Genomic DNA, 15,183 nt, shown 5'->3' with positions numbered 1-15,183 from the left:
TTTTTCTTGCCCGTGTGGGGGCATGGGTAAAGGGGGGTGTCACAAATATTTTGCCTGTTAAGCCCTTTGAGACTGTAATGGTGATTAAGGGCTATACAAATACAATTTAATTGAATTGAATTGAAGACTCATCTGTAACCTCAGAAAACAGCTGCATCATGAGACTCAGGGTAGGGCAGACGAACCAGACCAACAAGTTCACTATTCTGAGACAACACAGTCAATGCCAGCTCAGAGACAGGAAAACAAACCTACACTGTGCTGTGGCAGTAAACAATGTCACATTATCACTAGTGGTGCATTAAGGGTAGCTTTTACGTGCCAGGGACAAACAGTGTGAGAATCTAAAGTGATGTACAATTAATATCGTAGTTCAGCTCTAGTTGTGATTTTAGGGTTATCAAGGTGTGATTCAGCAAAATGATGTTCCATTAATCCATTGCAGTCTTACATCATTTCCGTCCATGGATTGCCTTCTGTTCCCTCCAAGCCAACTGAATAGGTGGAGTCTGCTTTCCCTCCTGGCTACGTAGTCAAGCAGGTGACCAATCACCGAACACTCAACTTATGGTTACGGTTTAGCTGAATAAGTCTACAGAATTTTTACAGAACTAGCTTATTAAAGACCTTTCTACCTGTGTTATCTGGAGAACCATATGAAACTCATAACAACTGGACCTTGTCTTTGTTACTCTTTCACTGCAGCCATTAGTTTGGTTAAAAATTATGAGAAATGCTTTAGTGTCTAAAGAAACCCATCCAAAACCCATCCACCCACGACTTAATCAAGCAGAACTATTCTCAGAAATATTCCTTTTGAAACAAATGAAGGCTGTAGAGAAAAAAGGAGAGAATAAGAATCACATTTTGGACAATAGGGTCACAGTAATAAAGTAACTTGCAGTCAAGTTATAAAGTGAAACCAAACACGCTGTTGGAGCTGTTCCAAACCCACTCTCGGAATGTAAAAAATGCATTCTGGCTGACTTCTGGGAATGTGTAGTTTTCCTCTGAGGGGCGGGGCTTGATTGGAGATCAGGTTTTCATCGTCTCTGTGGGTTGGAGCCAGAACATTTCATTGACACCTGATAATCCAGAACTGCCAGTAACAGTTAAAACGTACAGTAGCATGCGTTTAATATAATGCAATTTGAGAGCACACGTTTTTTTAAATGTTATGCACTTAAGTCGAGATTTTTACCAGGATGAATCCACATCACTACTATGTAACCCACGGCATCACCTTTCATCAAACAAACAACAAAGAACAAGAAAACACTTTTGGGGTACGTTGGCTGTATGATGTCATCATAAAATGTATTTTATTTCACGGTTATAGACACAAACACAGAACACACACACACACACACACACACACACACACACACACACACACACACACACACACACACACACACACACACACACACACACACACACACACACACAAACAACAACAACAACAACAACAATCAACATGGGGTTGGTTAACTCAGGGTTGTGCGCGTCCACGCCAAACCTATAAAGACGTGATGTATGGATCATGGAAACCCAGATCAAAATGGCGAAACGGGCCGCTTATTTCAATGAAATGGAAATCCAGGTTCCTTTCCAAGAAAGGGGAACGCTATAGCCACTATAACCCAGAGAACCAAAGCCTGGCAGTGGATCGCTGACCGCGTAAATGCGTTAGTTACATGTCAAAAGCATGATCCTTAATATTTGAGCCATGAATCTATTAATATCCCAGTTAAGCATTCTTAACGTTCCTACAACATTACCCTTTTCCTCTAAAAAATATGTACTCCGATGGCTCAGCGGATCAAGTAAAAATGAAGTATAAAAACATACAAACTGGTATTTTCCCACCATCGTATTGGTATATTTTGTCAGTACAGGATTTAAATTGTTATACCATATTTGTCACTCCTGCATTTAAATTAAAAAAAAGCCCGACAGTCGGCAGACTGGATCTGGCCCTCAAATTGTCTTGAACTCGGAGGAGGAGGTGGCATAAATTCAGGGCGCCCTGGCATGGAGGGGGTACCTGGAGGTACCTTCTCAGAGAGTCAGGGGCCATTCGAGGGTACCCCACTGGTTGAATGTAGGTTTTTCAGTTTTTCTTGTATTTAGATTTTGTTCGTCTTCGAAGTAACAACTGCAAACCGTGTGCGGGCCACAGCGCAAATTTTCTAAATGTTTTTTTTGGTAACTGGATAGAAAACCTAAAAATGACAATTCATCAACTTCACAGATCAAGATGGATTAGTGCTTGTAATGGAGTTGCCGGCTACGATCGAACATTCTCCAGTGGATGTAAGTCCGTTAGGACTATTTTATACTTTCTGTTGTAAGCGCCTTTCGGCTTAGTACTCAGACAATATTGCTCTTTGTATGACAGGAGGCCAATGAAAATCTTGGTCAGGACGTGGATGGGTAATCTGAAAAGACTGAGATGTGCTCAGCATCTCCTACATCAGGCCTTTTCAACTAGCGGCCCGTGGGCCAAATGCGGCCCCTCTCAATTTTTTTCTGGCCCGCAAAAGGTTGCATGCAAAAAATAAATAAAATAAAGGAGAAACATAGTTGCATGCAAATCAGGTTTCCGTGTGTAGCCGGTGATACTAGCCAGTATCAGTACCCCACAATCAGGAACTGGCAACACTTATTCTGACAATGTTTGGCTCAACCGATACGTGTGAGTCTAGCTTTTCTCATATGAATGCCATCAGAACAATGGCACATTGCTCTATGACCTATGAGAAGCTGCATGAGTGTCTCAGGATGAGCCAAACTAGGCAAACAAGGAAGTGCAATCGTTCTCACTGACTCAGTGGCTCAAAATGTCTCATATGTACAGTAGTTCTGTTTTGTGATGATTCAAACAACATTGTTGAATTCTAAATACGTGTCCAAAATATGTGAGAACAAAATCTTTTATAATGATACGATTAAAGCTGAAGAAGGAAGGAATGCGTCTGACAAGTTTATTCCATGTAGTAGTACTATATATATTAAGTTAACACTACTTTAAGTACGATTTATTTGTAGCGACTCATTCATGTAGTTTTACTCTGTGTGGCCCATGAACCCCTAATGGTTTTCCTTTTCGGCCCACTTGTTAAGGAGGTTGAATAGCCCTGTCCTACATTATAGATAAAACTACCATTTGAAAAAAACGGAGGGCTACGCAAATAGTCTGGAGTGAACTGAGATCAGGTCTTCGATTGGTAGTGTTGGCTATGTAAGGTTGGAGAAGGCTATTTAAATATGATTTGCGCGAGAATCTATATCTCTCCAGAAAAAAGTCATCCAGAAATGCCAAGATGTCGAGCCGTGGTATTATTAATCACTCCCGGTGGATTGCATAGAACACATGAAATCTGCGGTGTACGCGGGTTTAAATACCCAAAACCGGGTTATTTTCCAAACTTAACCTGCTCCGACCAGGTTTGATTCAGAGCTAATGTTTCTATAGTCACTAACATACCGTATTCATTTTGGAACAGAAAACCTAGGGTTACCGCAAACCCTGGGTTAACTTACCCGGTTATGTGATAAAACTGGCTTTGTGGAATACCCCACTGCTCTTTGGTACTCTTTCACTGCAGCCATTAGTTTGGTTCAAAATGATGAGAAATGCTTCAGTGACTAAAGAAACCCACCCAAAATCCATCCACCCACAACTTAATAAAAATATTTTTTATTCCTTTCTAAACAAATAAGCCTGCAGAAAAAAAAGGAGAGAATAAGAATCTTATTTTAGACGATAGGGTTGCAGGAATAAAGTAACTAGCATCAAGTTGTGAAGGAAAACCAAACATGCAGTTGGAATTGGTCCCAACCAACTACCAGAATAAAAAAAATGCGTTCATACTTATAATAAGTATGAACCGTTAAATACAAAATCTCTCTCTCCCTCTCCCTCTCCCTCTCTCTCTCTCTCTCTCTCTCTCTCTCTCTCTCTCTCTCTCTCTCTCTCTCTCTCTCTCTCTCTCTCTCTCTCTCATAAGAGTGTAACCTTCATGTGTCATGGTCAACGTAATAGTCTATAGTGACATGGGGTGAGAGCAAGAAATACAGAGACAGAGAGAGGGAGAGATGAATCAGACCAGATAAATCATTGACATTACCTTTAAGGCTAGTAGCTAAGCTAGTATTCAAGCCCTCTAAATCCTAAGCCCTTAGTGGATGTTATAACGTTTCAGACGACACAACATTTAACACAAATCAGGGTTAGATGGTTAGAGTGGGTTTCATTTGGGTGCCGCTCCTCCCAAATTCTCCCTAACATTATATTTTCCTCTCTTTGAGCTCGCAAGAAAGGCCAAGTCTGCTGGCGGTGTGCTGCGCTGCACATGCTACTTATATTTGAGCTTGTTTTTCATTTTAATAAACGGTGACTCAACAATTCCGGGAATCCTTTGGGTGATTTGAACCGCTAGTTCCTGGTAGAGCTTGGCAGTTGGTGCCGCACCCTCAGAGAACCTCAGAAAGGCCCGTAGTTCACGGAAGGATCTGAATTCATAAATTCAGGACTTTTAATCGATAACTCAATATCTTTTCTACGCCATTTATGAATCGGTTTGCATTATTTCTATTCGCTGACTCCCTCTCTAGGTGAAACACCTGATGGTTCAGGCACCACCTCTGATTGGCTCATAGGGTGACCCGTTCACCTGCTGTTGCAGGCATCACCTCTGATTGGCTGATAGGGTGACCCGGTCCCCTGCTGATTAGGCTCTGATGTGACACACCTGTCCTCCTCTTATTGAAGCTGAACTGAAGGGGCGTTCACAGGGGAGCCGGCAGCCCTGCAGCCCCACAATGAACCAGGACTGTTGAGGGGCTCAGGGGACCCGCTTGGTTGGTTTGTTTAGACTCGTCCAAAGGATCCCCAATGTCCTCCCTGAGCAGCCCAGACCTGGGCCTTCATCTCACTGGACGCTCTGGATAAAAACGCCTGATAATGGTCATTTTGTGATGTATAGTTTGGCTAACATGATCTTCTATATTTGTAGGTGAGAGAGGGTTCAGTAACCAGACAGAATAGTCTCAAAAAACGAGTCGTGTTTTTCATGCCATTGAGATTTTGTCTATCACAAAAAAAACTGTCAACAATTCAGTTTTTTTTTTAATCTTATCTCATCTCATTCTCTATAGGTAGTTCTTCCTGCAAAGTGTTTCACATTAGTACTTGTTTTCAAATGGAGTATGCACACCGGGGCTGATTCTGTAAACCACGCGGTCAGTAGCTTGTCCAAAGCGTGTGACGTCACTCAGCCGGAGTTCAGCACCTTGGAGAGCGACAGCAGAAGACGTCTCCCTTCTCTCTCTCTCCCGTCTCTCCTCATCCACCCACGACTTAATCAAGCTGAATAATTATTTTTCCTTTCTAAACAAATTAAGGCTGTAGAGAAAAAAGGAGACAAAGAATCACAGTTAGGACAATACAGTTGCAGTAATAAAGTTACTTGCAGTCAGGTTATGAAGTGAAACCAAACACGCTGTTGAAGATGGCCCACTCTCGGAATGTAGAAAATGCATTCTGGCTGACTGCAGGGAAACGGTAGTTTCCCTCTGAGGAGCGGGGCTTGATTGCAGATCAGGTTTTCACTGTCTCTGGGGTGGAGCCAGAACATTTGATTGACGTTACCTGATAACCCGAAACTGCCAGTATCAGTTAATGCGTTCAGTAGCATGGGTTTAGTAGAGGGTAATTTGAGGGCGTATTTGCATACTTTTTAGAATGTTAGGCATTTTAATTGAGATTTGGACCAGGATGACTCAACAACACTACTATGTAACCCACTACCTCACCTTTCATCAAACAAACAAACGAAAAACAAGGGAATACTTTTTGTGCATGGTGGCTATGATTTCATCTTATAAGGTTCTTTATTTCCCTGTTATACACACAAACACAGGACACGCACAAACAGGGGTCACCATACCTCAGTATGAAACCAAAGTCAGTCAGTCAGTCAGTCAGTCAGTCAGTCAGTCAGTCAGTCAGTCAGTCAGTCAGTCAGTCAGTCAGTCACTCTCTCTCTCTCTCTCTCTCTCTCTCTCTCTCTCTCTCTCTCTCTCTCTCTCTCTCTCTCTCTCTCTCTCTCTCTCTCTCTCATAAGAGTGTAACCTTCATGTGTCATGGTCAACGTAATAGTCTATAGTGACATGGGGTGAGAGCAAGAAATACAGAGACAGAGAGAGGGAGAGATGAATCAGACCAGATAAATCATTGACATTACCTTTAATGCTAGTAGCTAAGCTAGTATTCAAGCCCTCTAAATCCTAAGCCCTTAGTGGATGTTATAACGTTTCAGACGACACAACATTTAACACAAATCAGGGTTAGATGGTTAGAGTGGGTTTCATTTGGGTGCCGCTCCTCCCAAATTCTCCCTAACATTATATTTTCCTCTCTTTGAGCTCGCAAGAAAGGCCAAGTCTGCTGGCGGTGTGCTGCGCTGCACATGCTACTTATATTTGAGCTTGTTTTTCATTTTAATAAACGGTGACTCAACAATTCCGGGAATCCTTTGGGTGATTTGAATCGCTAGTTCCTGGTAGAGCTTGGCAGTTGGTGCCGCACCCTCAGAGAACCACAGAAAGGCCCGTAGTTCACGGAAGGATCTGAATTCATAAATTCAGGACTTTTAATCGATAACTCAATATCTTTTCTACGCCATTTATGAATCGGTTTGCATTATTTCTATTCGCTGACTCCCTCTCTAGGTGAAACACCTGATGGTTCAGGCACCACCTCTGATTGGCTCATAGGGTGACCCGTTCACCTGCTGGTTCAGGCATCACCTCTGATTGGCTGATAGGGTGACCCGGTCCCCTGCTGATTAGGCTCTGATGTGACACACCTGTCCTCCTCTTATTGAAGCTGAACTGAAGGGGCGTTCACAGGGGAGCCGGCAGCCCTGCAGCCCCACAATGAACCAGGACTGTTGAGGGGCTCAGGGGACCCGGTTGGTTGGTTTGTTTAGACTCGTCCAAAGGATCCCCAATGTGATCCCTGAGCAGCCCAGACCTGGGCCTTCATCTCACTGGACGCTCTGGATAAAAACGCCTGATAATGGTCATTTTGTGATGTATAGTTTGGCTAACATGATCTTCTATATTTGTAGGTGAGAGAGGGTTCATTAACCAGACAGAATAGTCTCAAAAAACGAGTCGTGTTTTTCATGCCATTGAGATTTTGTCTATCACAAAAAAAACTGTCAACAATTCAGTTTTTTTTTAATCTTATCTCATCTCATTCTCTATAGGTAGTTCTTCCTGCAAAGTGTTTCACATTAGTACTTGTTTTCAAATGGAGTATGTACACCGGGGGTGATTCTCTAAACCACGCGGTCAGTAGCTTGTCCAAAGCGTGTGACGTCATCAGTCAGCCGGAGTTCAGCGGAGTCCAGGTTAAATGTGCTATTATGGTTTGTGATTTCATATTTAGTATACACTGGTAGTTGTTTAAGGTTCATCTCTAACTTCATGAAACATATGTGTTATGTGACTCAGGGAAGGGCAGAGGAACCAGAACAACAAGTTTACTATTCAGAGACATCAGCCAATTCCAGCGCAGACAGCAAAACAAACGTCAAATGTGCTGCGGCAGTTAACAATGTCACATTTTCACTGGTGGTGCATTATGGGTAGCTTTCACGGGCCAGGGACAAACAGTGTGAGAATCTAAAGTGATGGAAAATTAATATCGTAGATAAGTTCTAGTTGTGATTTTAGGGTTACCAAGGTGTGATTTGGCTAGATGATGTTCCATTAATCCATTACAGTCTTACATCATTTCAGTCCATGGATATCCTTCTATTTCCTTCAAACCAGCTGAACGGGCGGAGTGTGCTTTCCCTCCTGGCTCCGTAGCCAAGCAGGTGACCAATCACTGAGTATCATAGAACTAGCTTATTAAAGACCTTTCTACCTGTGTTATCTGGAGAGCCATATGAAACTTATGACAACAATAACTGGACCTTGTCTTTGTAACTCTTTCACTGCTGCCAGTAGTTTAGTTCAACATTTCTGGAAATGCTTTAGTGTCTAAAGAAAACCTTCCAAAACTCATCCACCCACGACTTAATCAAGCTGAATAATTATTTTTCCTTTCTAAACAAATTAAGGCTGTAGAGAAAAAAGGAGACAAAGAATCACATTTAGGAAAATACAGTTGCAGTAATAAAGTTACTTGCAGTCAGGTTATGAAGTGAAACCAAACACGCTGTTGAAGATGGCCCACTCTCGGAATGTAGAAAATGCATTCTGGCTGACTGCAGGGAAACGGTAGTTTCCCTCTGAGGAGCGGGGCTTGATTGCAGATCAGGTTTTCACTGTCTCTGGGGTGGAGCCAGAACATTTGATTGACGTTACCTGATAACCCGAAACTGCCAGTATCAGTTAATGCGTTCAGTAGCATGGGTTTAGTAGAGGGTAATTTGAGGGCGTATTTGCATACTTTTTAGAATGTTAGGCATTTTAATTGAGATTTGGACCAGGATGACTCAACAACACTACTATGTAACCCACTACCTCACCTTTCATCAAACAAACAAACGAAAAACAAGGGAATACTTTTTGTGCATGGTGGCTATGATTTCATCTTATAAGGTTCTTTATTTCCCTGTTATACACACAAACACAGGACACGCACACGCACAAACAGGGGTCACCATACCTCAGTATGAAACCAAAGTCAGTCAGTCAGTCAGTCAGTCAGTCAGTCAGTCAGTCAGTCAGTCAGTCAGTCAGTCAGTCAGTCAGTCAGTCAGTCAGTCAGTCAGTCAGTCAGTCAGTCAGTCAGTCAGTCAGTCAGTCTCTCTCTCTCTCTCTCTCTCTCTCTCTCTCTCTCTCTCTCTCTCTCTCTCTCTCTCTCTCTCTCTCTCTCTCTCTCTCTCTCTCTCTCTCTCTCTCTCTCTCTCTCTCTCTCTCTCTCTCTCTCTCTCTCATAACTGTACGTCCACACCAGGAGCGACCAAAGCGTCAAAGACGCTTTGGTCGCTCACAAAGTTTCGCTGCGAATTTTTCTGTTCGCTTTGGTCGCTCAAGTCGCTCATGACGTACAATTCAATTATGCAGACGCATTTAAAGGAGCCGTATGCGTTTAGTAGGCCCTACAGACCGCCATATCAAATAGTGAACTCTCCCATACACCTTGGCCATATTGCCGAGACGGTTTTGCTTGTTCGATAAAGTGCTTCGACAACAAGTAGGACAGTGATTCCCCCCAATACAAAAAAAATCCTAAAATGTAGGCTAATTACAACCGAGAACAAAAAACCCTGCGTGCTGTAGTACTTAAAATATGTTTCACTGATCTGGATCTGCAAATCATGATCTGCACTCATTCGTCGCATTCAAAACAAATAGACATTCGCGCACATGGCTAATTTGCATACGCGCACAGGACTGGTTGGCTCCGCAAGGCAAATAATGGAACATATCGATCTATCTAGGCTTTTCTGTCTATCTATCTATCAACGCGTGTCTAGTTTTAATGTGATGTATTGTGTGTATGTCCAGTCAGACTTGTTCTGTGTGGTCTTGTAGGCTACTGTCCTGTGTGGGCCGAACCACCTAAATGGATTCCCGACGATTTGTGTCGTTTGGTATTAATAAAGACTTGACTAGGCTTTCTATCTATCTAGACTAGATATATCCCTTGTCATTTATCCCTCGTCTTGTCGATTAGTTTGTTTATGTGACGATTTCAAAAACTTTTTTGGTTTTGTTTAAAGCATGCTACACGCGATTGGTTGGTTAGATTGGTGGCATGGAGAGCAAATTAAAATGATTCCCGCTTAAATACGAACGTTCTAGATGTAGCCTATAAATACTCCCGCTTATCATCACTTGATATCCAAACCACTACGGCGTTTCGATCTCTGAACTGAAAAGGGGTGGGTTCGTACAACACCGGGTGCCCAGTTACAGCCGCGATTAATACTTCAGCCGACATTTTTTTCAGTGAGTGAATAAAGGTAGGTAGGAACCAAAGTGTCTGCCGATGTTCCCTGGGATCCACGCAAGCGAAGAGCGTCTACATTCCGATTGGCTGTCAGTGTTTGGCCGCTGAAGCGAATAATAGTCATTTGCATAAAGTTAAAACGTTTTCAACTTCTTTTTGACGCTCTGGTCGCTCAACTTTGGCCGCTGGTAGCGTTGGTCGCTTTGGTCGCTTTGGTCGCTCTTGCCCATAGAAAGTGAATGACTTCCGGCGATTTGGTCGCTCAATTCGCTTCTGGTGTGGACGGACAGTAAGAGTGTAACCTTCATGCGTCATGGTAAACGTAATAGTCTTTAGTGACTAGGGGAGAGAGCAAGAAATACAGAGACAGAGAGAGGGAGAGATGAATCGGACCAGATAAATCATTGACATGTATGATGTATGATGACATGTATTGATTTGTATGGAGCACCTGGAACAACAATGGAACAACAATTTCCCCCCGGGGATCAATAAAGTATTTCTGATTCTGATTCTGATGACCTTTAAGGCTAGTTGCTAAGCTAGTATTTAAGCCCTCTAAATCCTAAGCCCTTAGTGGACGTTATAATGCTTCAGACGACACAACATTTAACACAAATGAGGGTTCGATTTTCTTTGAGCTCGCAAGAAAGGCCAAGTCTGCTGGCGGTGTGCTGCGCTGCACATATATATCTGCTACTTATATTTGAGTTTGTTTTTCATTTTAATAAACGGTGACTCAACAATTCCAGGAATCCTTTGGGTTATTTGAATCGATAGTTCCTGGTGGAGCTTGGCAGTTGGTGCCGCACCCTCAGAAAACCACAGAACGGCCCGTAGTTCACGGAAGGATCTGAATTCATAAATTCAGGACTTTTAATCGATAACTCAACATCTTTTGTACGCCATTTATGAATCATTATGCATTAATTTAACACATTAATGTTATTCATCTACCTGCCTACCTGCCTATAATCTTTCACTTATGTCAATTTTTTGTTTTTTCTTGCCGCGTGTTCTACTTGAAGCTCCGAAGTCGACCAGCGTCACCGCACACTTTGAAATAACAACACGTCAAGAGAAGGTAGAAAGCTTCTCCTCCTCCCTCTCCCCTCGGTGCGGTGGTGGGAACAACTAAAGCGCCACGTGAAGCCGTGTGGTTTGCTTCGGTAGTGCCGGGCAGGGGCGGCCTTCCCTACAGGCGGGTTAGGCGGCCGCCTAGAGCGCCATCTAGAGGGGGAGCGCAAAATAATGCGTCCGAAAAAATAAAATAAAAATTTTCATCGGCGACGTTCCTCCCCCCCCCCCTCTTCTCAGAGACACGGCAATCTGACCCATGAGCACAACGCGCCAACCCCTTTACCCTAAAGTCTACACAACCGCAGACATTCACCGCCTTCTACCTGCGAACAACCACGTGACTGCACGTTTATAAACGGCACCTGCTCAAAGAAGCCCACATGAGGTAATTAAGGACGTCATTAACTAATGAGTGGCAGCTGGTTGTAATTCGTACCTTTAATAATGCGATTAAATGCAAGGAATAAAAAGAGGACAATTTCTCACAGTATTGTGACATATTAATTGGACTATAAATAGTCCCATTATTAATTGGAACATAAATAGTCTGATTAAAGGTACTACAAATGAGTATTATAAGGCGCCCACAAATAACTTTCCGCCCCTCTGTGGTGATACCCGCTCCCGCCACAGGGTGTCACTCATAACACTAATTTTGGGACTGCTGCTTGTATGCGCCAGAGCACAGGTAGTAGACTATAGCAGAGACAAGTCAAGAGGGTATTTACACACATGAAATGTGTATGCAAGACAATACTTAACCCAATCCTGGATGAGCTAAAAAGGAGAGCAGAGGTAGGAGAGAGGAGGAAGAGAAGAGAGAGGAAGGAGAGATGAGAAACTAAGAGGACACGATGGAGAGGAGAGGAGAGGAGAGGAGAGGAGAGAGACAAAGTCATGGTACTCACAAACAAGGAGATACATGTTACCCATGTTGGGTTGTTGTATGGTGGACATTAAAAATAATTCGACACCTTAGCTTTTTTTCCATTTTTATTGAAATCATAATGTTTTTACATTTGATTACTTTGTCATTCATGATTCAGACACATTAATCCTCAAACCATGCTCTACGTAAATGCAACAATTAACAATTGCATAGCAGTAAAACTTAAAAAAACTGGAGAAAACTGAGAATGAAGAATATAATGTTATATAATAATTTACAATGGGTTATATTTTATAATATTCAGCGTTCACTTCCTTCTGAATCTCTCGTTGTTAAATGCCAGCAGTACAACATGAATGCAGAGCTCTCAGATCTCACATTGTATAGATTCTAATTCAAGAAACAACATTAGTTGTTTTGGTTGCTTGATTATCAAACAAAGGTCCTAGTCTGTTTGATTGACAGGTGAGATGATCAGGGGGGCAGAGTTTGTACCTTCATAATCATAGTTACATGGACAGAGGAATGGATAGAGAGGGTAACTAAAGGTGCATCCAGTAGCAGAGTAGATATGAACCCTGGCTTCCACATCGTAGAAGGACACCAGACCCTCATCATAATCAACAAACACCCCCACCTTCTGGAGCTCAGCTCTCAGAGGGAGATAGACATCAGGGGTATCATTAAATACCAACACACCCTTGTCGTAGTAAAGAGTCCAGTAAACCGTCTCAGGGGTCTCTATGGTCTCACCTTTTCTGTCGATGGACTCTCTGGCCACTCCTATATACCATACAGTCTTGTCTTTAACCTGGACCTCAAAGTAAAATCTTCCTGAGGAGAAGCTCTGCCTCGTGAGAACAAATAGATACTTTGTAAATCTCTTAGGGTTGTCTGTGAGTTTCTTCCTTACACCTCGTATGTACTTGTTTCCCATCCTCAGACAGGATGAGCTTGGGAAGAGCTGAATCAGGATCCAGAGTCACATCTACTTCATACTGCTGGACCCTCTTCAGTTCAACATCCTCAAGCAGCGTCTTCATATCCATGTTCAGTGTCTCCTCCAGCTGATCAAGGGATCAGACAGGATGAGCTTGGGATGAGCTGAATCAGGATCCAGAGTCACATCTACTTCATACTGCTGGACCCTGCTGGACCCTCTTCAGTTCAACATCCTCAAGCAGCGTCTTCATATCCATGTTCAGTGTCTCCTCCAGCTGATCAAGGGATCTCCTCAAGGTCCCTACGTATGACGGAGGACGGACCTCCACCGTCGTCCAGTCCCTGGTGGTTGGAGGATTCTTCAGGGATCTGAAGGCCTGGAGGAAGTGGAGGTGGTCTTTAGTGTGTGAGAGCTGCTTCATCTCTAAGCTTCTATTGGTGAGATCTTCTATTTCCTGCTCCAGCTCTTTGATGAGGCCTTCAGCTTGTTTCTCTGTGGACTTCAGTCTCTCTTTTACCATTTGGTTGAGATCATCCTGGCACTTTTCAATGCAGCGCAGCAGAGCAGTGAGGACCTGCAAACCATCAGCCATCTCTCTGTCTGCATCTGCTTTGCTGCGTTTGACTGTGTCTTTAATCTCCAGAATATGATTCTGTCTCTCCTGAATCATCTGCTGAACTTCAGCCTCTATCTTCCCCAGGTGTGCCATCTTCACTTCATATTCCTCCTTCAGAGGTACAACAGGATGGGACTTGTGGTCTGTCTCTGTGCACAACTGACACACACACACACCTGTTCAGTCTTGCAGAAGAGTTCCAGAAGTCGGGTGTGTATCTTACACATCCGGTCATCCAGACAGTCCATAGGCTCGACCAGCCGATGCTTCTTCAGGCCTGCGACTCTCTGATGTGGCTCCAGGTGGGTTTGGCAGTAAGAGATAAGACACACTAGGCAGGACTTCACGGCCTTCAGCTGGGTCCCAGTACAGAAGTCACAGGGAACTTCTGCTGGTTCAACACAAGGCTGCTCTTTTTCTCGTACGGACGTTCCAAACCGATCAACCATCTCTGATAAGAGGGTATTGACCCGTAAATCAGGTCTTGTGTTGAAAAGCTCGTTGCAAACAGGACATTTGAACTTGGCTTGTTCATCCCAGTACTTTGTAACACAGGTTCTGCAGAAGTTGTGTCCACATGGTGTGGAAACTGGACTGCTGAACACATCCAGACAGATGGAACATGAAAAGTTCTCTTCGGACCAGTTTGCGTTGGCATAGGCCATTCCTAAACGAAAAAGTTGATGCATTGAGCAATCCCATTATTTTTGTTATTCCATAAAGGCAAATGTGTTTTAAACTTATCTCAAAGTTGTTCTGCTTTACTCACCTTGTTGTTGTTTCTGTCTGTCAGACTATTTAATGCGTGTTATTTTTCTCCTGGAAGAGAGAACAGCTTCCACGTCGGGGTGCTTTAGGTTTCGTTTCCTCAACATGACGTCCTCTCCCCCCCTCCCCTAACACCTGGCTCCGCCCCCACGGTACGTGAGTGCACTGCATTTATTCATCGTGTCGGCCTCTTCAAATGCGTTGATTTGTGTTCTCTTCTTTCTGGAGTTAAAAGAGAGCCGGTGCAGAACGAGAGAAATAGTGGTGATTTAGTGGTTATTTGCAATTGTAACTGGGATCATCGGTGTGGATATATTCGGGTTTCCGGGGCTTCCCCGAATACTCTAGATCCAACCCCGATCCGATTTTCGACGGAAACCATGACAAAAAGCTGTTTATTGGCGCTACGCTGCTACAGGAACTCTGCTCTCCCCGATATGCACGCGCACAGTGCACACACGAGCAGCAGAGCTGAGAGCACAAGACAGCGATATAGTCTGGTCAGTGGGGATCTCCTTTTGCTTTTGGAAAGTTTTCTCCGTTTGAAGTACTAGACCACCCCCTGCTGGTAAAAGTAGTTCTGACAAACACACACGCGCGCACGCGCACGCGCGCACACACGCACGCACGCACGCACGCACGCACGCACGCACACACACACACACACACACACACACACACACACACACACACACACACACACACAATCGTTTAGTGTTATCGATCAGAAGGATATTGCCCCCTCCAACTTAGCAACAATTAATGACCATCAATATTTATCTAGATATGAGAGGACATTCTTTGGGACACGTATTCACTCAACATTCCTTATGCTTTAACATGTTTTTGCCGTTATTCAACCTAATAAAACTGGTCAAGTCAGGAGGATACCTAACAGAAAGGTC

The 15,183-nt window shown here is 43.5% G+C and overlaps 1 protein-coding gene and 1 pseudogene across 1 annotated transcript; both read right to left on the bottom strand.

The window, feature by feature from the left end:
• Positions 1-12,054: 12,054 nt before the first annotated feature.
• Positions 12,055-13,009, bottom strand: LOC115542384 (zinc finger protein RFP-like). The gene is given in 2 exon segments (XM_030354650.1): positions 12,055-12,874; positions 12,876-13,009. Coding segments are annotated over 2 exon segments (603 nt in total). The 5' UTR covers positions 13,001-13,009; the 3' UTR covers positions 12,055-12,396.
• A 57-nt stretch (positions 13,010-13,066) lies between these two features.
• LOC115542355 (E3 ubiquitin-protein ligase TRIM47-like) lies at positions 13,067-14,390 on the bottom strand (annotated as a pseudogene).
• Between the last annotated feature and the right edge of the window lie 793 nt (positions 14,391-15,183).

This window comes from Gadus morhua, chromosome 4, assembly GCF_902167405.1.
Source record: "Gadus morhua chromosome 4, gadMor3.0, whole genome shotgun sequence".
In the NCBI taxonomy this organism is placed as follows: Eukaryota; Metazoa; Chordata; class Actinopteri; order Gadiformes; family Gadidae; genus Gadus; species Gadus morhua.
This window is presented reverse-complemented; position numbering and strand designations above follow the sequence as displayed.